A 26,328-nucleotide genomic window follows, 5' to 3' on the forward strand; every position below is an offset into this window, starting at 1 on the left:
GGGCTAACTGTGCGGTTGAATAGATTAACAATATTGTTAAGTGAGTTAAGAGTACCACTGTTGTAGCCCCTTGTGGCATGTAGGAGTTTAGATAGAGGACCTTTCCTCTTATTCCATGACAGCTTACTTTGCTTAAGAGCCTTTGGTGAGGGACCATGTCAAAGGCTTTCTGAAAATCTTAGTACACTATATTCACTGGATCCCCCCTGTCCACATGCTTGTTGACCCCCTCAAAGAATTCTAGCAGATTGGTGAGACATGATTTCCCTTTACAAAAACCATGTTGACTCTTCCCCCAACAAATTATGTTCATCTATGTGTCTCACAATTTTGTTCTTTACTATAGTTTCAACCAGTTTTCCTAGTACTGAAGTCAGGCTTTCCAGCCTGTAATTGCCGGGATCACCTGTGGAGCCTTTTTTAAAAATTGGTGTCACATTAGCTATCATCCAGTCATTTGGTATGTAAGCTGATTGAAATGATAGGTTACAGACTAATTAGTAGTTCTGCAATTTCACATTTGAGTTCCTTCAGAACTCAGAAGTCCAGCCCGAGCCTGGAAGTCTACACAGCAATGAAACAGCCCCACAGCCTGAGCCCCAAGAGCCCGGGTCAGCCATGGTTTTGTTTTGTTTTGTTTTTTGTTCTTGCTGCGTAGACATACCCAAAGAGTTAGAGGCAAATCAGAGCAACTGATGACAGAGGTATTTGCCAATAGATTTTTGATATCTCATACTGAGTACAACACAGGGGATCTGAGTCAGAGACCAGGGTCCTGTTTCAGCCAAGCACTTAAAAATATGCTTAATCCCACTGACTTCAATAGGATTTATGAGCGGATTTAAATGGTTTGCTGAATAGGAATGAATTTACTTATATGTATAGATGCCTTGCTGATTCAAGACCAGGGTGTAGTCGATTGATCACAACTCTACAGTTTATTACATAGATATGAGCATACAACAGAAGGTAGGGTGGAATGGGGAATACACAGATGTCTGCACATGTGGATATTCAGAAACCATTTTTAGACATTTCTTTCAGAGTTTCCTCCATGCAGACCTCAATCCTAAGAGATCCTGAATGACATCAACTCCCAACAAAGATCAGACGTAAGTGAAATCAGACATCAGTGAATTAGAGCTTCTTTCTCTCCCACTGGAAGCAGTCTATTTATTATTGCAGCATTCTACCTTCCAGCAGCCTCAGAGTAGAACAGAGAAAATTCATGTTTGGTGAAGGCAGTTTTAAGTGTGTTAAATTGTGTATCCTGGACTTTTTCTTTGGAGTATATTCTGTGGTATCAGAAGGACAGGCTATAGATAACCGACTTTTTGGTGCGGTTTACTGGATCTGTGAAGGCAGGTGTGGTGATACGTGCGTTTCTTGTATAAAGTTATCTGTACGGTTCCGTTGTTGAAGCTGATTGTGGTGTCCAGGAAGTTGATGCTCATGCTGGAGTGTTTGAGGCACGGTTTGATGGATGGATGCAGTGATGGCTGTTGAAGTTGGGGTGGAAATCTATGAGGGAGTTTAGGTCATCTGTCCAGAGGATGAAAATATCATCAACGTATCTCAAGTATATCATTTCTATGAAAAGAACAGGAGTACTTGTGGCCCCTTAGAGACTAACAAATTTATTAGAGCATAAGCTTTCGTGGGCTACACCGCTGTTACTCTGAAACCTGTCATTGTTCCCATGGTGCATTTGTTCAGAAATTCCTCCTCCAGGTGGCCCATGAAAAGTTTGGCATATTGGGGAGCCATCCTATTCCCATGGTTTGGGACAAAGTGCATGTTGAATGTAAAATTGTTATGGGTGAGGATGAAATGGATGAGTTTGGTGATGTGTTTGGAGTGGATATCTGAGGGTTGTCTATTGTCTTGTAGGTATATGAGGCAGGCAGCAATGCTGTCATTGAGAGGGATTTTGGTGTATAGGGAGGTGACACCCATGATAGCAAGGATAGTGTTCTGAGGGAGGTTGTTAATGTTGTAAAGTTTCTGGAGCAAATCAGTTGTGTCCTGGAGGAAGCTGGTCATTTTTGTGGTGAGTGGTTTGAGGATGGTTTCTGAGTCCTGATATTCCTTCAGTAAAAGTGCCAAGGCCAGATATGATAGGTCTGCTTGGGTTCCCTTGTTTGTACATCTTGGGAATCTTGTAGAAGATCCCTGAGATAGGTTCATGGGAGATGAGGTTACAGAGTTTCTCTTGTTGTCGTTTGGGGAAGGATTTGATATCCTTAAACCTGGTGCATTATGATGCGGGGTTTTCTTTGAGTTCTCTGTAATAAATGGTGTCAGAAAGTTGTCAATTGTCCTTACTGACATAGTCATCACAGTTGAGAATTATGATGGCACCCCCTTTGTCCACTGGTTTAATCACTATCTGGTGGTTGGATTTCATGGATTGTATAGCTGTTCTCTCAGCGGTGGAGAGATTCTGGTGTGAGTGATGTTTATTCAAGATTTCACAGTCAATATTTTTCCTGAAGCCATCAATGTAATGATCAAGAGTGTGGGTTCATCCACTGTGGGGTGTCAAGTCAGATAATTCTTTTTTCTGATGCCTGTCAGTGGGGACTTGGTAGTTGTGGGTGATGTCATCATTGCTGTGAAAGAATTCTTGAGGTGGAGTTGGCAAAAGAATTCTTCTAGTTCTCGACATGTTAGTATGGTACCAGGTTCACAGGTGGGGCGGAAGTTCAGTCCCTTGGAGAGTAGAGATAATTCAGCTCTGGTAAGGGGCACTCTTGATAAACTGATGATGTCATGGTTTTGTGTAGTATCCATGTGGTGGGTTCTGATGCCCTGGCTTATCCTGGAGGTGAAGTTCTGTGGTTTGTGGAGTTGTTCTAGTCTGTTATACTTTTGTTTTTGTACTGGATGACTGTCATCAGGGGTTTTGTTTGTTTGCCTGCCTGTTTTAATAGTTGTTTTGGGTTTCCTTGTATGATATCCAGGTACTTGATGGGGACCACATCCAGAAATAAATCTTTCCCCAAACCCCTCTTCTGGCCTTCAAACAACCCCCTACCCTCATCAACAGCAAGCTCCCCACAGACCAGAACACACCAACTTGAAGCGGCACCGGAGCCTGACAGAACAACAGCTCCAAAACCTGCAGACGTATCTCCACTGCTGTAATGATCAATACTCCCCGCCTCCAACACATTTTTCAAGATCCATGGGTCCTACACATGCTTATCACATGCTACACATTTGTCTACACATACTTATCACAAATGTGGGTGTACCTCATCCAGTGCACTAAATGTCCCAGACAATCGCTATGATCTTGAATGAATCACACAGAAAAATGATAAGACAAAAACACCACATAACCCGTGGGCAAATGCTTTTTCACAAAGTTTGACCTCTCAGTCCTCATCCTCAAAAGAAACTTGTAGAAGACTATCAAAAGACAAGCCTGAAGGTTAAATGCATGTCTTTTCTAGACATTAAAAATCACGGTCCTAATAAAGACACTGGATTTATGGCTTATTATAACAATCCGTAACCCACTAACCCGCCTTCCCCACATACACACACCCCACTCCCCTTTTCTCCTATAACTACCAGGGTGTTGACAGGACCACTTTACCTTCCATGGCCCCTTAGAATGTGTGTTAACTACTTATGCTAAACCTTGTGTTTAGCTCTGACATTCTGAGTACCTTTCCCAGACCGGAAGAAGAGATCTGTGTAGCTCAAAAGTTTGTCTCTTTCACCAACAGAAGTTGGTCCAATAACGATATTACCTCCCCCACCTTCTCTCTCTCTTTTAAGTTGTTTTAAGATAAAGTTCTATTTTTTAAAATTTGGTCAGGTTAATTTAATAATTGATTTAACTAACTCAAATCAACCAATCTGAAATAAATAATCAAACTTATCTTAATATAATTTTGAAGTGCTTACATTTTCAGTGCTTTCAAATAAGTACAGTATTGTCTCCATCCTACTCTGCATCATGAAGCTATCAAGATGGCAACTTCTAGTAGGACTGTTAAAGAGACAGTGTCAAGATAAAATCATTTAAGTACACCTCTACCCCAATATAATGTGGTCCTCGGGAGTGAAAAAATCTTACCGCATTATAGGTGAAACCATGTTATATCGAACTTGCTTTGGCCTCGAGCATTTCCGTTATTAATAGTCACTTCCAGCCCCCTGACTGACCCCTCAGAACCCCAATCCATCCAACCCCCCCTGCTCCTTGTCCCCTGATTACCCCCTCCAGAGACCTCCCCCATGCCTAATCACCCCCAGGACCCCACCCCCTACCCAACCTCCCTGCTTCCTGTCCCTGACTGCCCCAACCCCTATCCACACCCCCACCCCCTGACAGGCCCCCCCCAGGACTCCCACACCCTATCCAATGCCCCCATTCCCCGTCCCGACTGCCCTGCCCCCAGAACCTCCGAACCATCCAACCCCCCCTGCTCCCTGTCCGCCCCCCTCCCCGCCCCCAGAGACCCTCTGCCCCGTATCCAACCCCTCGGCCCCAGCCCGGCACCTTTAACACGCCGCTCAGAGCGGCATGTCGGAGTCAGACATGCTGACATGCCGATCCACCGGAGCGTGCAGCCCCGCCGAAGCGCGCAGCCCCGCCCCCCACAGCACTGCTTTGCCGCATTATATCCAAATTTGCGTTATATCAGGGTGGAGGTGTACTGAAATTCCCTTACCTATGTTACAGATACCATCACAGGTGATAAAAATGGAGACATCTTTACAAGTAATACTTATTTTTTGCTATTTATGTAATCATTTGCTTTTTGTATTTACCAGCTTGAACCATGAACACAGATTAACCAGTTTTCCTTTTATTCCAATAGTCAATTTCTTGCCAATTTCATTTTAAGGTTATTATACATTGCATAATGATACAATCTCTATATGGCAAACACAGAAAGTTAGTTTTAAAAATATGTTGCCAATTGAATTCACATTTAAATTTCAGGAAAAACATTTTTATTGGTCTTAGGTCTTGCAAAAGATTATTTTTATGAAGCCTAAACTTCAGGTCAAATTTGACCTAACAGTGTCCCTCAAATTATTATTTTCATTGTGTATCAGACACTTAAAAAAAAGTAAAATCACACTGTGATGCTGTATGGAATATGTGAGACACTTAATGATATTATTGATACCAATATTATAAAACTGTAATGAGTCTTACCAGATATGCAATGTAAGGTATCCGTGAAAATGTTTTGATTTGCCAAGTATGATAATCTTGTTTACATGTTTGTATCATCTTTGTATGGTGAATTATAAATGTTTGATATATCTGTATTTCAAACTTGTACTGTGTTTCTGGGTGACATCCCAAGACAAAAGGGCACCAGCACTATCTAGCTTGCTTGATGGCCTATCAAAGGCAATCAGCTATACAGTGAACCCATGGAATGAAGCCAGGGGCTACACCTGAGTCAGCCAGACGTGTAGGCACATGCCTGTGGACAGGGGACTCCAAGGTTTTTCCAGGCCCATGTGCTTGGGGAAAGGATGTACAAGCCACATGGCAAAGGCTATAAAAGGCAGCTGAGTCATCTCCATTTGGTCTTCAATCCTGCTTCTCACCTCTGGAGCAACTTTTCTACAAACTAAAGCTCTGAACAAAGGACTGAATGACCTATCCAAGCTTTGGATGTGTTCCAGAGGAACTCTCAAGCCAACAAACTCTAAGAACCTGATGTATGGATTTTAAATCTCTGTATGTATCTGATTGCTTTACCATTTAACAAATTTCTTCTTGTTCTTTTCTTTTATAAAACCTTTAGTTTTAGATATTAAAGGATTGGCTGGCAGAGTAGTAGTTTGGGTAAGATCCAAAGTAAAATTGACCTGGCAATGTGGCATGCCCTTTGGGGATCAGAAGAACATTTTGTATCGTGAGCAGTTTTAAAATAACTTCCCACCTTAGTGGACCTATGTGCTAATTAGGAACCGGAGAACTGGAATGCAATAAAGGAAGCTGTATGATTTCTTTTTTCAGCTCCTTGATAACCAATGTGCGGGATCAGGAGCACAGTTCATGACTAGTTGGTGAGTCTAACTTCAGTGTGAACCACCAGTTTTGGGAGAATCTGCTGTCCTTTTGCAGCCTGCCCTGACCCTGGCATTTTCAGTGAGGACTACCCTAGGTATCCCGGGTCACACACACAACATTTAAATTGGACATAGTAGTTAGGATCTCACTACACTGGACTTTTACAATAGAACAAAATACACTTCCTCTTTCCCTCCCCCGCAAAAAGAAACCTCACAGATTTGTTTTTGGATTGCCTGTTAGCAATTGAGAAATCAAAGCTCTACTACAATGGGATAAAACTCCTTAATACAACTAGAAGAATAAAACCTTTTTTTTTCCCAAAAGAAGAAAAGGAGTTACATGTTTATGGCACTTAACCAGAGTACTATTACATCCTTATTGCAACTACATGCTTCTGGCTTGGATACATTGTCTGCTGAGTCTTATTTTAGTTATTAAAGTTTTTTGGGGAAAAAAAGGAAATAAAGCACAGTGTTAATGGGATAAGAATAATTTCCAATTTGAATGTTGACCAGCAGCAAAATGGACTCAATCCCTCTGGAACATACTGGCTAATGTTCAAGTACTCATTTGTTTTAATATCATAATTATAGTTTCTTACACAACAAAAGTTCCTACTTTCACCAATTAGTATTTTATGTTCTAGACAATGGACAACATTTATTACTTACCAGAAAGTGTGTATTTTATCACAATTTTAGTCTGACTACTAAATCTAAAATACAAAACCCATGAAATTTCAAATTCCCCAGGCAACTTTCCCTCCTTCCCTCCATGGCCTGTGGCTTTATCTCCTCATTGCGTGATCCTGTTAGATCCCACAAGCTAAGCAGGACTGTATAGGTCAATAGTTGAATAGGAGACTTCCAAAAAATGCTCAAGTGCTGCACAAAGTGGGGTTGGTGATTTAAGGTGGCACTCTACCCTCTGAGTAAATATTGAATGGGGGCCCAGAATTATGCTTCCAGAGCTGTTCTTTTTTGGAATGAGATGTAAAACCAAAGTCACAGCTACTTGTAGCCATTACGAATCCAATGACGCTCTTTACACGTGCACCACTGTGCGCTAACCCAAGTGTCCGGACTATATTTTTACTCATGTAACAACCAACTTTCACTACCCCCTAATTTTAAGCAAAATACAGCATTCTTCACTTCCTAACAATTGGATAATGCTGGTGTGCTTATTTCATTGGCAAGTGAAGTGATCCTATGTACGTATTAGCTATCTCAAAAGGGTGATGAGGCTTAATTACTCACTTTTCTTCTGCCTGGGCTGCAATTTTATCACCTAAGTTTTGCACCTGGGTAACTCAGATGGTTAGGAAAACTACTATGTCTCCTTAGAATAGGCACAGCTTTTAGAATAATGTATAATGATAAACATCAATTTTGCATGTGAAAGCTTCCCTTACTAATGACCTAGATTAAATTCCCAGCTTATTTATGTACTATGATGTTATTAACTTGACAGCTTTGACTAGCACTGAGGATTTAAATTATTGGCTTGAACTGACAAGCTGCCAGTCTGAAATGCTTGCATAGTGCTGGTTTTGAGACAAAGATATGGAACTTCTGGAATAGGTCTGGACAAAACCCAGCATCTACAAAGAATTCTAAACATTTCCATCCTCCTAACATCTGTCATGGATATTTATTTCCAGGGAATTCCTAGAAAGTTATCTCATAAAGGAAATGTAAATTGTTTGTATTGGAAAACCATGAAAGGATTCAATGATGGCATCAATATCATCCTCCCTCCACCTCTCCCAGCTACATTATCTTGCTAGCAGTACCATAGTAACTGAGAGCCAATGAAATAAAAGAATAACCTTGCGAAGCTCTATTTGTATAAAAGTAGTCTACTCTGTTCACTCTACTCCTTCCACTGTTGGAGAAGATGTAAAGATTCTTTGCATGACCTTATCTTTAGGTGCAAGATCAGTTTAAACAGAACCTCGCTTTTACGTCTATCTGAGATAGCACCTTCGACAGCATAAACATCTACTAGCACCAGTGCTGGCAATCTAATCACTATTTAACTTACTTTTCCCTCTCTTTTTTTAAGACTCAACGACGTTTATCGATGGACTGACTAAAATTAGTTTCCTTTTAGCTAAAAACCTAAATTTCCATATTCAATAACCAATCACTTTTGTACAGTAAGAAAGTAGGTATTCTTCACAGATTGCTAAAGAATATAAAATAAATGTGAATGACAAAGATGTGACCCACCTACTCCTTTCCCTGGAGAAAGCATCTGCTTGCTTTCCCTACAATCCTTTTGTCAACACATTTTAATTCATTAATTATTTGTATTATAATAGCATGGACGAGCCCCAAGTCATAAAACAGGGCCCACTGCATTAGGTGCTGTACAAATATAGAACAAGAAGATGGTTTCCTCCCTAAAGATCTTACAATCTTTTGCTTCTAGGCCATAGATCCTCTCACATTTTCATATGGTACACCACATCTTAATAGAGTGTCTCTCAGAAAACCTTCTCTGCCATTTATGATCCTGCAGACCACCTCCCTCCCACTCAAAAACACACCAACAATCCCATAGCAACCACACACGATGTATTAGTTTATTTTTAGCTTCTTTTAATGCAACTTAGCAGCTGGAAACAAAGAGGACGCAGTACAACGTGACCGCCATTCACCTCTCTGAAGACCACTAAGTACTCCATAAACTACAGCTTAAGAACCTCTATCCCACAATAGCTAGATCAGCAGTTCTCAACTCACAGCTGCATGCGACCCAGTTAGCACACAGCTGCGACCCAGCTGTGTGCTAAAGGCTGCCGGGCTACCTGGCTGCCCAGCATGGCATTGGAAGCCCGAGGGCTATTGGCTGGGGCTGCCAGCCAGGTCCAGGGTCATAGCTGCTGCATGTGGAGTCAGGAGGGGCGGGGGTGCTGTGGTTCTCAACCTGCGGCCCAGGTAATACATAATAAATAAGCTGAGAACCACTGAGCTAGATATATATTCAATTTAAGGATATTTTATGTCACTCTGGTTTCTATTTGCTTCCACTAATGCATTCAGTCCTACCGTTAGTGCTGTGTTGAAAGTACTAACTTGCTCTGATATATGCTTCTTTGAAGTGCATTAATTATTTAAATTTTAAAATTATTACTCTCAAATCTATTTCATTTTAATGTAATTGTGAATATTAGCGCTGCAATTGCAGACAAATGTTTACACAGAGACCTCTTCCTTTGTGTCTTCCCACCATCTAGAAGGCAATAACTATTTTGTATTTATAATTGTTTAGAATGTGTTATATGAGAGATGATGTGTTAAGCATAACACCAAAGTCAACAGACTAATTCCTATTGACTTCAGTGGGAGCAGGATCAGACTGTCAGTATAGAGACACAGCAATCATTCCAGAAGAGGACCCAAACCTGCAGTTCATTGGGTCTGCGCAGATTTCACCATTATGGTCTCTTACCAGACTTTTAAAGGACAATTTTAGGCTAATCAAACATTCAGAGAGATAGAATTTTGGAACATGAGATTTCCTCCTCTTTTTGCAATATCCAACAGTCTAGAAACTTCAGATTTATTTTATTCAATGGTTTTGAACAAGATCTATGGCACTGGATAAACCTGCATGCACAACTTTGGAATTTTGAACCACTGAATACTGTTAGGTCCCACTGTATGCTTTGCACTTTGCCAAAGACTGCTTCTAGTAGAGTTAAGAACTTCACTGGAGCACCATTACTCTAGCAAAGTTAGACAGAAGTCCAATCACTCAGATTCAAAGAATCTATAAACTCTGCTGGCACAACCTGAGGAATCCATAAGATCCATAAGCCAAATCACTCAGGTTCATGTAGGCTACGCTCTGCCGACGCGGCCGTTTGAGAAGATAAATTCCAGTCTGATTCAAGGCTGTTATAAATTCCAACCAGCACAGTAACAGGCTCGAATAACAGTTTCATTGTAAAAAAGGAATCATCATCGAGCAGATGTGTTTCTTGTGGGATCCCGCAGGGATCAGTCCTTGGCCCTACACTATTTAACACTTTTAATCAGTAACCCAGAAGAAAAACAAAATCATCACTGATAAGTTTGCAGATGAGATAAAAAATGAAGAAGTGGTAAATAATGAAGAGGACAGGTCACTGATACAGAGCAGTCTGGATCATTTGGTAAGTAAGGCACAACCAAACAACATACATTTTAATCCAGCTAAATGTAAATATATACACGTGGGAACAAAGAATGTAGGCCATACCTACAGGACAGGGACTATCCTGGGAAGCAGTGACTTTGAAAAAATTTTGGGGTCATGGTGGACAATTAGCTGAACATGAGCTCCCAGTGTGATGCTGTGGCCAAAAGGGCTAACGTGATCCTGGGATATATAAACAGGGAAATCTCTGAGTAGGAATAGAGAGGATATTTTATCTCTGTATTTGGCACTGGTGCAACTGCTGCAGGAATGCTGTGTCCAGTTCTGAAGTAATGAACTCTGTGAAATTCTTTACTAAAAGATAAACTATAAAAGTTGTTTTCTGGAACATTAGTACAAAGGCTGCAACAACAAAAGCCAGACAGGTAATGAAAGAAATGGACAAATATAACCCCCAAATCCTTGGAATAAGTGAATGTCGATAGCAGGAGCTGAGTTGAGAAAAGGCGATTCAAAAATCAAAACAAAATCATAATACATTCAGGGAAGCAATATAGTTACCACATAGAGGGAGTAGCAAAACAGAAAAATTTCTTACGAATTGGCAGCCAATTAATAGCTTCCAGCTAAACATGAAAATTACAAATATATGTTACATATCAACAGACAACTACCATGACAAGATCTAAGAGCAATTCTACAATTGTCTACAAGCTCTGACTGACAATATTGCCAAGCATGACATCTGCTTAGTAATGCCAAGGTTGGGGATGACAACAACGGAGTGGAGAAAGCAATGGGGCAAGTGTGACCTGGGGCCCTAGAATGAGAATGGTGTCAGATTGGTAGAACTGTGGCAGGTACCAGGGTTCAACTGATGAAACACTAGTCACGCACATAGATATCCATATAGTAACTTGGACAGAATCCCCAGGAACCAATGTGACCACCTATGTACTGGAACGAATTTTAGATCAACTCTCCAGGATGGGACCTGCGTCAGAAATGATCACAGGTTGCGTGTCACAAGACTGAACATTATAACAAAAACAGAACAAGCATAGAGAAAAATGACAGCTAAAGTCTAACAGACAAGACATTACAGCAGCAATTTTGAATGGAACTGAAAAACCCGTTTCAGATGTTATAAGCCTTAAAACCATCACAAGAAATCAACTGACATGTCATGGTTCTTTCTGCCTGATGGTATAATAGATGACGCAATGCCTGCAGTTTATTTCCAGACAAGCAAACCTAAAGTCTGGATATGTGAGGATACATGGAACTGTGTGCAAGAAAGGAAACAAGCCAAAGCAAAACATCAATCCTCAAAAACACCTTCAGAAAAAGCAGCTGCCAAAAACAAAGAATAAAGCAGGAAAGAGCAACATGGAGGAAATACGTGAATAAAGACGCTGAAGCAGTTGCTGAAGGAGGCACTAGTAAAACATCACGTTTAAAAAGAATCAACAAGATTCTGACTGGCAAGTTTACACCAACCGGAGAGCCCGTTAAGGTTGAACAAAGAGCTTAACAACAGAAAAAGAACATAGAGCCATTGGCAGAGCACTCCAAAGAGGTGATAAACAGGCCAACACCACAAGGAATTATTGATATTGACAAAGAAATCAAACACCCAGAACTAGACTTTGTAACATTTCAGATCACAAACAAGGAGAAAAAAAATGCAATTAAAAAGTTAAAACCTGGGAAAGCTGGCAGATGTAGACCAAGTCACCAGGGAAATGTTCAAAGCTTGTAATGATGAGACTATCAATAAAATTACTGAATATTTCAAAACAGTACACGACCAGGAAAAGTTTCCAGAAGAATAGAAAATAATGGCAGTATAGTCAAAATACCAAAGGAAGGTGATCTAAGCAACTGCAGTAACTGGCAAGACGTTACACTCCTTGCAGTGACAGGCAAAGTTTTCCACAGTACCATCTTAAGCAGAATAAAATAGCAGATAAGGCAAAGCTAAAGGAATATCAGGCTGAATTTTGACCTGGAAGATCATGTGTCAAGCAGATTTTCACCCTATGAATAATCACTGGAGACAGCAGTGAATGGCAAAAGCCCGCATCACAAACTTAAGAGATTTTAAGAAAGCATTTGACAGCCTCCATCACAATTCACTCTGGAACATCTTGAAGTGTTATGATATGCCAACAAAAATGATTAACATCTTCAAGGCCTTATACCAGAGAGTGTAGTATGTACAATTAAAGTAAATGCAAACTTGAGAGAATGGTTTAATAGCTAGTGGTGCCAAAGATGAGTTCTCTCACCTTTGCTGCTTGGCATTACCATTGACTTTATTGTGAGAAAAAGCGTAGACGGATACAACACAGGCATCGCGTGGCTCAACAGTAGTACACGAGAAGATCTAATTTTTGCTGTCGTCATAGCTCTTCTAAGTCCAGGGCCAGCCCACAACATTTTGGCACCTGAGGCAGGGAGCTCAAATGGCGCCCCCATTCCTTCTCGCTTGGGCCAAAACTTTGAAAGGTCTCCATTCTGCCTTCTTCCTGTTCTACTTCTCTCATGGTACTGCTCTGCTACCTACCCCAATAAAGGAGAACTAACAACTTAAAATGCCTTGTTCAAAAATTTTAAGTAACACTTAATTTTCAAATGCCTGAACAGCAAATGCAACTTTTCTTGTCTGCATACTAAACACTGCCATTTTTATCTGTTTGAATAATCAAAGTGGTGCTTTCCGTGCCTTGAAGATTTGAACTGCTTCCTTAAGGTCCATAGTCTGGGCCAGCTCTTGCTCTATTGAGATGGTTGCAAGGCCGACCAGCCTCTCCTGTGTCATTGTGGAGCGTAGATGTGTTTTTATAAACTTCAGCTTGGAGAAGCTGCGTTCTCCACTGGCAACTGTTACAGGAAGTGTTAGAAGTATGCGCAGAGCAACAAAAGCATTTGGAAAGAGGGTGGTCACCTTATTTGTGCACATAGATTCCAGAACAGCCTTTGGAGTTGATCCTGCTGAAATGTATCTTGAAAGGGCTTTCAGTTCATCACCTAAATCACTCACATCAATATTGCACATCATCATGTGTCAACACTGTCTCTAGTGCCCTGCATTGCTGGTGTAGGTCTTCTTCAGGTATAGTGAGGAGTTTTGGAATATCATACAACATCCCAAATATACTGCTGTGTTCCTTGAGCTGCATGAAAAGTTCTTCAACTGACTGTACTGCACAATCTAGCACAGGGGCAGGCAAACTTTTTGGACTGAGGGCCACATCGGGTTTCTGAAATTGTATGGCGGGCCGATTAGGGGAGGCTGTACCTCCCCAAACAGCCAGGCATGACCCGGCATCCACCCCCTATCTGACCCCCCCTGCTTCTCGCCCCCTGATGGCCCCCCCGGGACTCCTGCCCCATCCAACCCAACCCTTTCCCTGATTCCCCTCCCCCCCCGGGACCCCTGCCCCATCCACCTCCCCTGCTCTCGGTCCCCTGACTGCCCCCGGACTCCCTGCCCCTAACTGTCCCCCACCGCCCCATCCAACCCCCACCTCTCCTTCCTGACTGCCCCTCCGGGACCCCTACCCCATCCAACCACCCCTTCTCCCTGACTGCCCCTGGACCCCCAGCCCCTGACTGCCCTCTACCGCCCCATCCAACCCCCCCTCTCCTTCCTAACTGCCCCCCCCGGAACCCCTTCCCCCATGCAACTCCCTGTTCCCTGCCCTCTGACCGCCCCACCCCGACCCCTATCCACACCCCCGGCCCCTGACTACCCCCTGAACTCCCCTGCCCTCTATCCAACCCCCCTGCTCCCTGCCCCCTTACCGCGCTGCCTGGAGCACCGGTGGCTGGCAGCACTGCTGCACCAGGACAGGCAGCCGCACCGCGCAGCATAGAGCACCAGGTCAGGCTGGCGACGCAGCGGGGTAAGGCTGCGGGGAAGGGGGAACAGTGGGGGAGGGGCCGGGGGCGAGCCTCCTGGGCCAGGAGCTCAGGGGCCAGGCAGGACGGTCCCGCGGGCCGGATGTGGCCCGTGGACCGTAGTTTGCCCACCTCTGATCGAGCACCTGGTTAAAGAATTCGACTTTGAATTGTTGTTTGGGGTCTCTTATGGGATTATCCTGAGCCTCGTAATCAATAGGTCGTCTTCTTCGGTGACTCTTGTATTCTTGAATGGGTGGGAAAATAGCTTTGGTGTGAAGTTCCTCTGCCAACTTCTGTGCACTCTTCAGAACGTTTTGAAATCCCTCATCTGACTGGTAAGACTGTAGCTATGACTTTGCTGTCTCCGGTTGTTCCATTGCTCCAGATATATCAAGGTCAACACCTTGGAGTCTCTTGCTTACAACATTTATTTCAAACAGTATGTCATGCCACAACACTAAGACACACAGAAATTTGAAGTTATGTATGTTTCTGGTGATTCCATTTCCCTCTGCCACTGTTCTCCCACAAAGAGTTCCTGTCATAACATTATCCTCTATAATGGCACCTATGGCATCATCTAACTTCCCAATTTGGTGTTTGATAGGCTTTATCGCCTCCACTCAACTTTCCCCTCGTGTGGCACTCAGTGGTTTCAGCGTCAGAAAGGATGTTCCCAGATGTTGCTTCAAAATTTGCCATCGATAAGTTGATGCAGAGAAAAATACATAGATGCTTTGAATTACATTAAAAAATTCAGCAGCCTCACTAGAAGCTGAGGCTTTACCACTGACCACCAAGTTCAATGAATGAGAACTGCATGGGACAAAAAAAGCTCGAGGGTTTAACTCTCGGATCCGTGTCTGCACTCCTCTGTTCTTTCCTCTCACATTGGCACCATTATCGTAGCCCTGACCTCTCATGTCAGCTATTGCAATTCCCGTATCTTCCAGCTTTTTAAGAAGCACATTTGTCTTACCAGCTCCTGTAGTGTCATCAATGTCAATAAATTCTAGAAAATGCTCTCTGACAGTCACCATTGCAGGGACATTTTCACTAGGTTCTGTTGTTTTTACAAAACGCACCATTAAAGTCATTTGTTCCACATGGCTGATGTCAGGTGGGCAGTCCAGAATAACAAAGTAATATCTTGCTGATCTCAGATCTGCCACAATCTTCTATTTGACTTTTGTTGTCAGTAACTGTATGATCTCATTTTGAATTGTTTTTCCAAGGTAGTGGTGTGTGTACATTTCTTGGGTGGTGACTCTTCTGAGATGCTCCTGGAATACAGCATCAAACTCAGCCATCAGCTCCACAATTTTAAGGAAGTTTCCATTGTTTGGCACATACAGCTGATCTGAAGTGCCACACAGTGCTGGGTTTAGGGTAGCAAGCATTCTCACAATGACAATGAGCCTTTTCAGAACATTTTGCCAGTAAAGAGAGACTGATGTAATCTTCTCTTGATGCTGATCATCTATGGTGGCCTTTAACCTTAGTCTCATCTCAAGCTCTTTCCACCTATGGAATGCTCTCTGGTGATTTGCTGCCTTCTCATGGCATGCCAAATTTCTAGCCAGATTTTTCCAGTGCTTTGTTCCTGTAGAACCCAATGTGGCTGGAAGATTAGACTGGAAGAGTTTGCAATAAAAACAGTATGCAGCATTCTGGGTTTTTATATACCAGTACATAAGCTATGGCCTCTCCACTTTGTCACCATTGGGGATTTCACGCCAGTAATGTGTTGGATGGAAACTTCTGTTTTCATTATCTTTGGGGAACATGAAGTTTTTCACTTGCTGTGGCCCATGCAGTACAAGGAAGTCCCTCAGGCTACTGCTCAAGTGGGTCCACAGTCCTGGATCATCTAGACCAGGGGTGGCCAACCTGAGCCTGAGAAGGAGCCAGAATTTACCAATGTACATTGCCAAAGAGCCACAGTAATACATCAGTAGCCCCCCATCAGTTCCCTCTCCCAGCGCCTCCCACCCACCGGCAGCCCCTCTGATCAGCGCCTCCCCATCCCTCCCCACACTTCCTGATCAGCTGTTTTGTGGCATGCAGGAGGCTCGGGGGGGCGGGGGGGGGAGAGGAAGGAGCGAGGGCATGGCAGCTCAGGGGCGGGAAGGGGGAGGAGTGGGGGCAGGGCCTGTGGTAAAGCCAGGGGTTGAGTAGTGAGCATCCCCTGACCCACTGGAAAGTTGGAGCCTGTAGCTCCAGCCCCAAAGTCGGTGCTTATACAAGGAGTTGCATATTAACTTCTGAAGAGCCACATGTGGCTCCGGAGCCACAGGTTGGCCACCCCCGATCTAGACTTAAGGAAGTAAACTCAGCAGCAGCTGTTTCTTGCGCCTCCACCACACTCTTCTCTGATCTACTCTTTTCTTCAGGAATGTGCATGGGCTACACCCATATGAGATGGAGATATGGATGCTGCTGTAGCTGCCAGGTCACCTGCACTCTGACTAACTGGAAGATCAGGCATCTCCTCACCACTCACATCTACACTAGGGCCAGAAGGCTCACCATGAACATTTGTGTCTTTGTATCTCAGGAGAGCTCCTTCCTGCTTAGATAGAAAAGCTTCCTTTGCTTTCTTTCTTCTTCTGAATGGTGCCCCAGAGGGGCGTTTTCTTCTTTCACTCATGACTGCTGTTCTGTGCCAGCTATAGTGGATCTCAACACTCAACTGAAGGAGACAAATAAGCAGGCTTGTAGCAGGACCTGAGTGAGGGACGATATCAGCGTCTTAAGGGCCTAACTGGCTCCTACTACTTCAGCTGATTGCCTGTTCTCCTCAAGTGGGTTCAGGGAAGCAGCAGGAAACAGGAAGCTCCCTGAGAGGCTGGTGTTAATCAGTCCAGGCTCTGGGGGTGCTAGAGAGGTACATAAGAGGCTCCTCCTCTTCTACCTGCAGCTTCTGCTGCTTTCTGTTATTCCCTCTCACCTTTTCTCCTGCCTACCTGTTACATCTCATGTCCTCCTTCCTCCAGCACAGCACTCCACCATCTCTGTGCATCTAGAGCAGAGAGAGTACATATGCAGTAGCAGCAGACACAATTTTCTACACTCTGGATCCTAGTGGCACCCCCCTCCCACAGTCTGGCACCTGAGGCAGCTGCCTCAGTTCACCTCATAGTAAGGGCAGCCTTGTCTAAGTCACAGCTCAAGCTAAATGCAAGCAAAGATCAAAAGACTGTCTCAAGAAAGATGGGGTTAATAATCAATTATGAAAACACAAATGTAATGAGAACCTCAGACACGTCCAACTCAAGCATTACATTAGAAGACCAAAAATTACAACAGGTGAGTCAATTCACATATATTTGCAGTAACATGCAAGCCAATGAGGATTTCAAGAAGGAAATAATATCATGAATTGGCAAGGTGGCAGCTGCATTCATCACCTTAAACAAGATTCACCAGTGGCAGCTTAAACAAAAAATCTGCAACTTAAGGACCAAACTATGAATCTTTAATGCCAAATGTTATTTCTACCTTAAATATGGATGTGAAAGCTGGAAAATCCACAAAAGGTACAGACAGATGTCTAAATGCCTGTGAATGCAAATGCCTCAGGAAAATACTAGGTATTAAATGGAAAAATTTTAAAACAAGTGCCTGAGATTTATCAGAGTCCAACAACTTCTTTACCTCTGAAGTTATCCAGAAAAAAATGATGGAAATATCTGGGACATGTAATATGGATGAAACCAGAGCCTCTGCCATAACAAAAATGCCATTGGGAAGCTGGAGAAACATGTAAAAGAGGCTGACCAAAAAATCCCTCCATTGAACAGTACTTACAGAAGGAAAACTTATACCATCTAACAACACAGAGAACATGCAAAGAGCAGCACAAGACAGACAGGGATGGCAGAGCCATGTTCATGTCCTAAGTGACATCCGAAGGCATGGGAAGGATGCAGATTCAGAAAAATCTGAGACATCCGGGGTGAGATTTTCAGAAGTGCTCAGCAGTGACGTAACTCTGTTCCCGCTGAAAACAGGAATTTATGTTGACTTCAGTGGGAGCAGAGGTAGGCCATCACTAAGTGCTTTTGAAAATCCTCTTTTTATAAATACCTGAATTCTTTATAATTTTAAAAACCATGTAAATAGTACAAAAATACAGTTCATATTGTAGATACATTGAAAATACATTAGGAGGTTTTAGTTATTTTAAAATGGTTGACAGTCTAGAAACACATAGCAATGGAAGCTCATGTTCAATTTGTGTTCATTTCACCCTTGTGACTATTTAAATCCTGAATTATATCTCAGTGTTTTTGTCTATTAAGGAGAAGAATAATGACTTCACTGTGCAGAGAGACTGATGAGACTAAGAGAAGGATACAGCAACTTCCTATGATTAACAACAAAAATTGGGTAAATGCAGACGTTTTAAATGTGTAGAAGCACCTGTAATGGAAAAGTGCATAGTTGCTTTTAGTTGGAAATTGTTGTCTGGAAACCTCACCCATTGTGGGGAAAAGTGGTTATAGCTTTTAAACACCAGACATACCATTTTATTTCTAAGACTAAAGCTATCATTTATTCAGGCACTTCTCAAGTAATCCTGAGATGAGTTTTCATTCCCTTTCTATAGACCTGTTTTCAGCTCCCATGAAATAAAGACTTCCAACTTCAATGGTAGGTCAATCAGGCCTTAAATTAGGTCACCTTCATAGCTCATAAACAGAGTTTTAGAACAAGCTATGATATATGTGACATGTCATGTGCCAACAGGCTCTGTTATGGCAGGGGTCTTTAGTGGCTGCTGTTTATGCCCCCAACTCCCACTTTGTACTCAGTCCTCTAAAGACAACAGGGCACAATTCATGCTGAAAACAATTATGAGCCAAATCAGCTGTGAGGAAGAATTTAATCAGAAAAATGTGAATGATATTTTGGAATAATTTAAGAACATGGACTAGATGTCCAAAAAGCCACAATCTAGGAAGAAGACTGTGCTGGTTAAAATCAGTTACCATCACCTGGTTTAGAGGGTAAGTGAAAGCAGTTGTAAACAAAAAATGTTATATATATGGAAGAAAGGGAAGTTGATACTAATGACTACAAATCAGAAGTTAGGAATTGTAGAAAATTGATAATGGAAGCCAAAAGGACACAAGGAAAAATCTATGGCCACAAGAGTTAAAGACAATAAGGAGTTTTAAAATACATTAGGAACCAAAAGAATCTTGACAATTGTATTGGCCCATGCTAAATGGAAATGGTAGAATTATCAGTACTAAAGAAAAGGTAGAGGTGTTCAATAAATATTTCTGCACTGTATTTGGGTGAAAAACAGGTAATATAGTCTCATCATATGGTGATAACACTCTTTCCATTCTACTAGTATCTTTGAAGGATGCTGAACAGAAGCTACTAGGGTCAGACAGTTTTAAATCAGCAGGTTGAGATAACTTGCATCCAAGAGTTTTAAAAGAGCTGGCTGAGGAAATTGCTGGACCATCAACATTGATTTTCAATAAGTCTTGGAGCACTGGGGAAATTCCAGAAAACTGAAAAGAAGCTAACATGCCATTTTAAAAAATTGGTAAATGGGATGACCCGGGTAATTGTAGGCCTGTCATCCTGACATCAATCCCAGGCAAGATAATGGAGCGGCTGATTCAGGATTCAATTAATAGAAAACTAAAGGAGGGAAATGTAATGAATACAAATCAACATGGGTTTATGGAAAATTGATCCTGTCAAGCTAACTTGATAACTTTTTTGATGAAATTATAAGTTGATATAGGTAATAAAATTGATGTAATCAACAAACTTCTGCAAGGTGTCTGAGTTGGTAGCGCACAATATTTTGATTACTAAACTACAGTGATACAAAATTAACATGGCACACACTAAATGCATTAAAAACTTGCTATCTGACAACTTAAAATGAAGCTAGACACATTCAGACTGGAAATAAGGTGTAATTTTTAACGGTGAGAGTAATTAATCACTGGAAAAATGTAACAAGGGTCATGGTAGATTCCTTATCACTGATAATTTTTAAATCAAGATTGGATGTTTTTCTAGAAGATATGCTCAAGGAATTATTTGGGGGACTTCTAAGGTCTGTGTTGCACAGGGGGTTAGACAAGATGATCATAATGGTCCCTTCCGGTCATAGAATCTACAAACCTGAGACCCCACACCTGGCAGCTGTAGGATCTTCAGGGGAGAGGAGAGGAAGGTCACTAACACTAAGACAATGCTTAGGGTAGAGTTTATTTTATCCAAAGAAAACTAAAACTCATGCAGCGTTAAGGCAGATGTTCCTGAGTTTGCTGCACTTTTAATGGGACATAAAATATGGTGAAAAAGTTATGCTTTTGTGCATTATAAAGCTTTTAGTGTCCCTATGTAATTCTGTGAGAAAGCTCAACCCTAAAAGGATTTGGATGCAACTGTGGAGAATGGTATATGTTCTTGGAAAAGTTTCATCATTGATGAGGGGCTCCATTACCTCTAACAGTTCTAGGGTAAGTGAACAAATTTGTATAGTAGCACTGAGACAGGGGATATGTGGAAACAGTACAGATGTGATCCACCACTGCTACAGGAAGAGCTCTTTGGGAAGAATAAGGTGGAAGAAGAGAGAAACAAGCTGTTAAACAAAAAAAAAGGGAACAGGCGGAGAGATTATCTGCTTTTTATCCATCTCCCCTCAAAAACCTATCCATTTCCAACCTTGACTACACCTGAGCTGCTGTTCATGCCCATAGCTATTTCTCAGAGGGATCATCATGAGCAGCAGCATAGTGAAATGGACATGACCCTCGGTCATATTCTTTCTGGTGAACCACTTGCAGAGTACTAGAGGCAGGAGAATCAATTGCACTCTCCTGTAGCTGTAGTATAGGGTAAAAGATACTTAGGACAGGACAGGAGAGAAGAGACAGACTTCTCCCCCTCCTCCTACGTAACATACTCAGCAGCGGCAGATCACATCTGTATTCCACCAGTAATCCAGGACAATCATGTCAGTTATCTCTAGAGCTGCTTCTTCTAGGGCCAAGAGGGAAGCATTATGGGAGAACAGTAATACAGACATGATCCTTGCTGCAATTGTCTCTCAATCTCACAGTAAATGTAAATTCCTGTGACATTGATAACTGTGACTATAGAGCCCTGCAAATCCACAGGTATCCGCTTTATATCCTTGGACCATTTTTGCGGATAGCATCGCGGATGCGGATACAATTTTTGTATCTGCCCAGAGCTCTGACGTTAAGAGCCGAACATCAGCTGTGAGGAACCGCAGTGCAGACCCTTCACCTGTCCTGGGCAGGGGGCCGGAACATGGGCTAGGGGCTGTTCGGGCCTCCCACCCAGGGCAGGTGGAGGGTACGCCGTGGCTCCCCACAGCTGCCTGCACAACTCTTACCATGGCTGGGCTGCAGCTCCGAGCCGTCCCCGCCTGAGCCGGGTTGGGGAGAGCCACGCTGCAACAGTGGGGACTCTGGGTCCCTCCATTTGCCCTAGGGGGCGGGGACACTGTGCGGGGGCGGCTCAGACTCCCTGCCTAGGGCAGGTGGAGGGACCCAGACTCCCCACAGCTGCCCACCTGGCTCTCACCGTGGCTGGTCTGCAGCTCTGAGCCGCCCCCTCCCCCCACCGGAGCACCACACTGGCAGCTGTGGGGAGCCTGGTTCCCTCCACCTGCCCTGGGCAGGGGCCTGAGCAGCCCCCAGCCTGTGTCCCTGCCCCCCAGACCCCACACCTAGGGCGGGTGGAGAGATCCAGGCTCCCCACAGCTGCCAGCACGGCCCTCCCCAACCCGGCTCCAGACGGTGGCGGGTATGCTCGTAGCCTCAGCCTGGCCCCTGCACCTCCCTGGAGGCTGAGAGCAGGTCTCCACATATTACCAATACATATTCTAAAATACCCTGCTTAAATAAATAAGTCTACATTTATACTGCTAAAGCAAATATCAGCCTTGGCTAATGCAGCAAGTGCTACAGAAAAACAAAGCTGATACTAAAGAAAGGATTCCATATCACATTCTTACATATAAATACAAAAAGTTTTTAATATTCACTTTCAACTCTGCTCTCTCCATATTGGGAATGAGATTTTTTTTTCCTTGTACAGATAAAAGCAGTGGATGGAGATGAACAAGTGCAGGATCACTAATTTTTAATTAGCCTATCAGGCTGCCTACTAATCAGGTGCAGTTATCTTCTCTGCAGAAGCCTGCATGTGCTGGAGCCCATGATTTTCCACCAGGGATCAATCATGAAGGCAACAGCCATTCCCCCTATAAAGCACAGAAATCAATTCAAAAACAATAGAAAGAAAGTAAAGAAATACATAAAAGGGGAAACACTATCAGCTTTCATGTTTACCCTGCTCAAATTTTTACTCTTTCCTGGGCAAACTTCCAATTTGATTAAAGATACGATTTAAGTACGATTTCCCCACATCATTAACAAAATGTTAACTAGATGGGCCAAAATAAACATCTTGAACTGAAACCCCACTTCAAGTTTCAGTGCATGGGGAGGTGTTCAGATCTGAATCTGCCATTCTGGTTTTGGTTGTAGGCTGAATCTAAAACTGGAAGGGATTTATTTTGCAATACAGGTGCAGCCAATATCTCCTCAGAAAAGCCACTCTCATACAATGTCCTCCCAAGATAGCACCAATCTCTGGAGAACAGCTCATTTTATAAGATTTTCACCATCTCTAGAACAGCTCAAGATTTTTGTGCCACCAGATCTGAAACTTAGCCCTGATTTGGCACTGACCTTGGAACATAGTCTAAACTCTACCAGGATCTACCAGAACACCACTTCTTCAGCCATCCAATACTTTCACAAACTGACTTGTCACCGTGCAGTTCTCTTCCCAAGCCCCACAAGTTACTCTCCAAACAGCTTAGATTCCCTCAAGATCCCAAACGTATTTCTCTAGATTTATTCTCAATTTCAGAATCCTACCTAAAGCTATTTTTCAGTGGAAGAAATAAAAGCTGCAAATAGCACAGTAAAAAACAGAAGGTTGCAATAGGAATTCAGGGTTTACTTCCAATAAATACATTTGGGGAGGCACTTTTACTTTAAATACTTTGACACCACTGTCATTGCTTTATAAAGAGCATACTTGTTATATGATACAACAATAACCTTGTTCAGTGGTTACTTTCTCTGCACACCAAGTTTGTATATATAGTCAATAATATTCTACATTTATATAGTACCTGGCACCAGAAAGGATCCCAGGGAGCTTTACAGTGAACAAGGATTTTGTAGCACCATCATGCCCACCTCAAAAGACAACCATATTAAAGGAGTAAAAACGTGACTTTAGAGGATAAACTAAAAATGATTGGGCCGTGGGGGGAGGGCAGCAGAATAAGTGAAGTGGAGAGGAAGCTGTTTAACCTGAACACCAGCATCCTGAAGGGTCTGCTGACCAATGAAGAGCCCTATGTTACCAGCGTGACGGGTTCGGTCACAGAGACCCCCTTGGGACTGTCACCTGATGTGCTGAATTTGCCTCTGAGCCAGTTTTCCCTGCCATCTTCGGACTCCAGAACCCTGCCTTGTTGAGCCAGATACACTAGCCGGCTGCAAACACAGACCCAGGTCTGGTCCATGCCCCCAAAACTGTAGACTTTAACCAAAAACTGCTCAGCAGGTCACCTATCTCCAGTACCCAGACACCCAGTTCCCAATGGGATCCAAACCCCAAATAAATCTGTTCTACTCTGTATAAAGCTTATACAGGGTAAACTCATAAATTGTCTGCCCTCTATAACACTGATAGAGAGATATGCACAGCTGTTTGCTCCCCCCCAGGTATTAATCATTTACTCTGGGTTAATTAATAAACAAAAATTATTCTAGTAAGTATAAAAAGTAGGATTTAAGCAATAACAGACAGAACAAAGTAAATTACCAAGCAAAATAAAACAATGCACGCCAGTCTCAGCTTAATACATTAAGAAACTGAGTACAAGTAAATCTCACCCTCAGATGTTCCAATAAGCTTCTTTCAGTAACTAGACTCCTTCCTAGTCTGGGCCCAATCCCTTCCTTTTCCCTGGTACAGACCTTGTTAGTTCCAGAAGACATCTTAGGTGAAAAGCAGGGGATTCCACATGACTGGGACCCCTTTGTTCTGTTCCACCCCCTTTTACAACTTTGGCACAAGGCGGGAATCCTTTGTGTCTCTCTGGGTTCCCATCCCTCCTTCCTTCCTCCTTCCCTGGAAAAGCACCAAGTTTAAGATGGATTCCAGTATCATGTGTCATGGTCACATGTTCTCTGAGACCTCTAGCCTCCATTCTTCCAAGCCTGGCCAGCATGTACTCAGGGCATGTATCCAGGAAGTTTTGCAAGTAAACAGAGCCATTCACAACCAATTGTCCTAGTTAATGGGAGCCATCAAGATTCCAAGCAACCATTAATGGCCCACACTTTGCATAATTACAATAGGACTTCAGAGTAATACTTCATTTTTCTAGTTTTAGATACAAGAATGATACATACATACAAATAGAATGAACACACTCAGTAGAACATAAGCTTTGTAATGATACCTTACAAAAGACTTTTGCATAAAGCATATTCCGGTTACATCATATTCACACTTATAAACCTGTTTTTACAAAGCATATGGAGTGCAATGTCACAACCACCACATTACCCCTACTATGAATGAATTCTTAAGGCTTAGGGTTACCTCCCTCATCCCTCTTTTACCAGTCTCTAAAGTCTCATGCTTATCTTTAGTGTATTACAAATAAAACAAACAGTAAGTATGGTTCACACTTTCCCATACCAGATCAGTTTTGCTTAGAAGACCACATAACTCTATACTGAGACATTCCAAATAGGTAACGGCAGCTACGTGAACACACATTTGGCAAAGTAATGTCAAATGGCCAACTAGAAATCCAAGATGCTCATCACTCATAGGTAAGGATAAGATTTTATTCACAAAGGTCCCAGAAGTCATAGATTCCATAACTTTCAGAGACTCCTGAAACATTTCCACTTAGCCCTGTGCTACTGCGACTGGTGGGGGGCCCAGGAGCCCTGAGCTGCCACGAGTGGTGGGTGTGGGATTCCCACCCCTGGCAGCAGGTCTCAGTCTCTCATCCCCCACTGCGGGGCTCAGGCTTCAGTCATCCCCAGGTCAGGCCCCACCCAATTATTCTTAGTACTTTTATTTCTTCAAGTATTTTAAAAGCATTTTAGCTTCCGTAAATTTTTGTTTATTACCCACGACTGGTGACTTTTACTAAAAATAACCATGACAAAAATCTTAACCTTACTCATAGGATTTTAGGTCTTCTCACATTTAATGAGCTTCCAGTGCTTCATACTAACCAAATATAGTAAAATTAACTAAAGTAACATCACCATGCAAATACACCGACGCTGACTGCAAAAAGAAGTTGCCATTAATCCATTCTCTACAAGAGATATTCCTGAGTTAATTCCTTAGCAGGAGTTGTCAGATATCCATGATGATCAAGTTTAGGGGTTCTCAAACAAGGGGTCGCGAGGTCATTACATGGGGTGGTCGCGAGCTGTCAACCTGCTTGCCTCCAGCATTTATAATGGTGTTAAATATATTTAAAAGTGTGTTTAATTTATTAGAGGGGTCGCACTCAGAGGCTTGCGATGTGACAGGGGTCACCAGTAAAAAAAGTTTGAGGCCCACAGAGTTACAGAGTAAGTACACAGAAAGAAAATAATGAACCAAAGTTTTAGAAAACAAAGAACAGTGCTAGAAACAAAGACTGTTACGAAGAACAAAAGACAAGAATTGTGCTTCAAAGTATCTGCTCAATAAAAAATGTAAAGATTCTCTTATGAGACAAATTAAGATGAAATGTAACTTACTGGTAAAGTTCCTGGTAGAGAAGCATCAAAGAAAGATACCAAAGAATTAGGTGGTGCTGCAAACTGGACTTGGGAGCCAGAGAAAAGCTTTGAGTTGGAACTGATCTGTGCATGAATTTCCAGACCTACCACTGCTACCCATGGAGCAACACTGAAAGAGAGGGGAAAAGTAAATATGATTAGTATATACTCTATTAAATCTCCGTAAGCTTCTAAACACTACAAGACGGAAAAACCCTTGCAATACCATGTGGTAGCACTGTGCTGCTGATCCACAATAAATATAGAAGGAAAATACGAGGCAAACTTTTTCATTATATACAGGTAGAGGATGGT

General features: G+C 42.6%; 1 protein-coding gene across 3 annotated transcripts in view; it reads right to left on the reverse strand.

The window, feature by feature from the left end:
- Positions 1 to 26,328, reverse strand: part of GATB (glutamyl-tRNA amidotransferase subunit B) — a 63,442-nt gene that overhangs the window by 34,356 nt on the left and 2,758 nt on the right. For 2 of the 3 annotated variants that reach the window (XM_007071252.4, XM_037897391.2), the window contains exon 2: positions 25,993 to 26,143. In XM_007071252.4, the coding sequence (XP_007071314.2) occupies positions 25,993 to 26,143 (151 nt within the window). The remainder of the gene's footprint in view (positions 1 to 25,992; positions 26,144 to 26,328) is intronic. The other variant, XM_037897392.2, reaches the window with a different exon arrangement.

The sequence above is a fragment of the Chelonia mydas genome, chromosome 4 (genome assembly GCF_015237465.2).
Source record: "Chelonia mydas isolate rCheMyd1 chromosome 4, rCheMyd1.pri.v2, whole genome shotgun sequence".
Classification (NCBI taxonomy): domain Eukaryota; kingdom Metazoa; phylum Chordata; order Testudines; family Cheloniidae; genus Chelonia; species Chelonia mydas.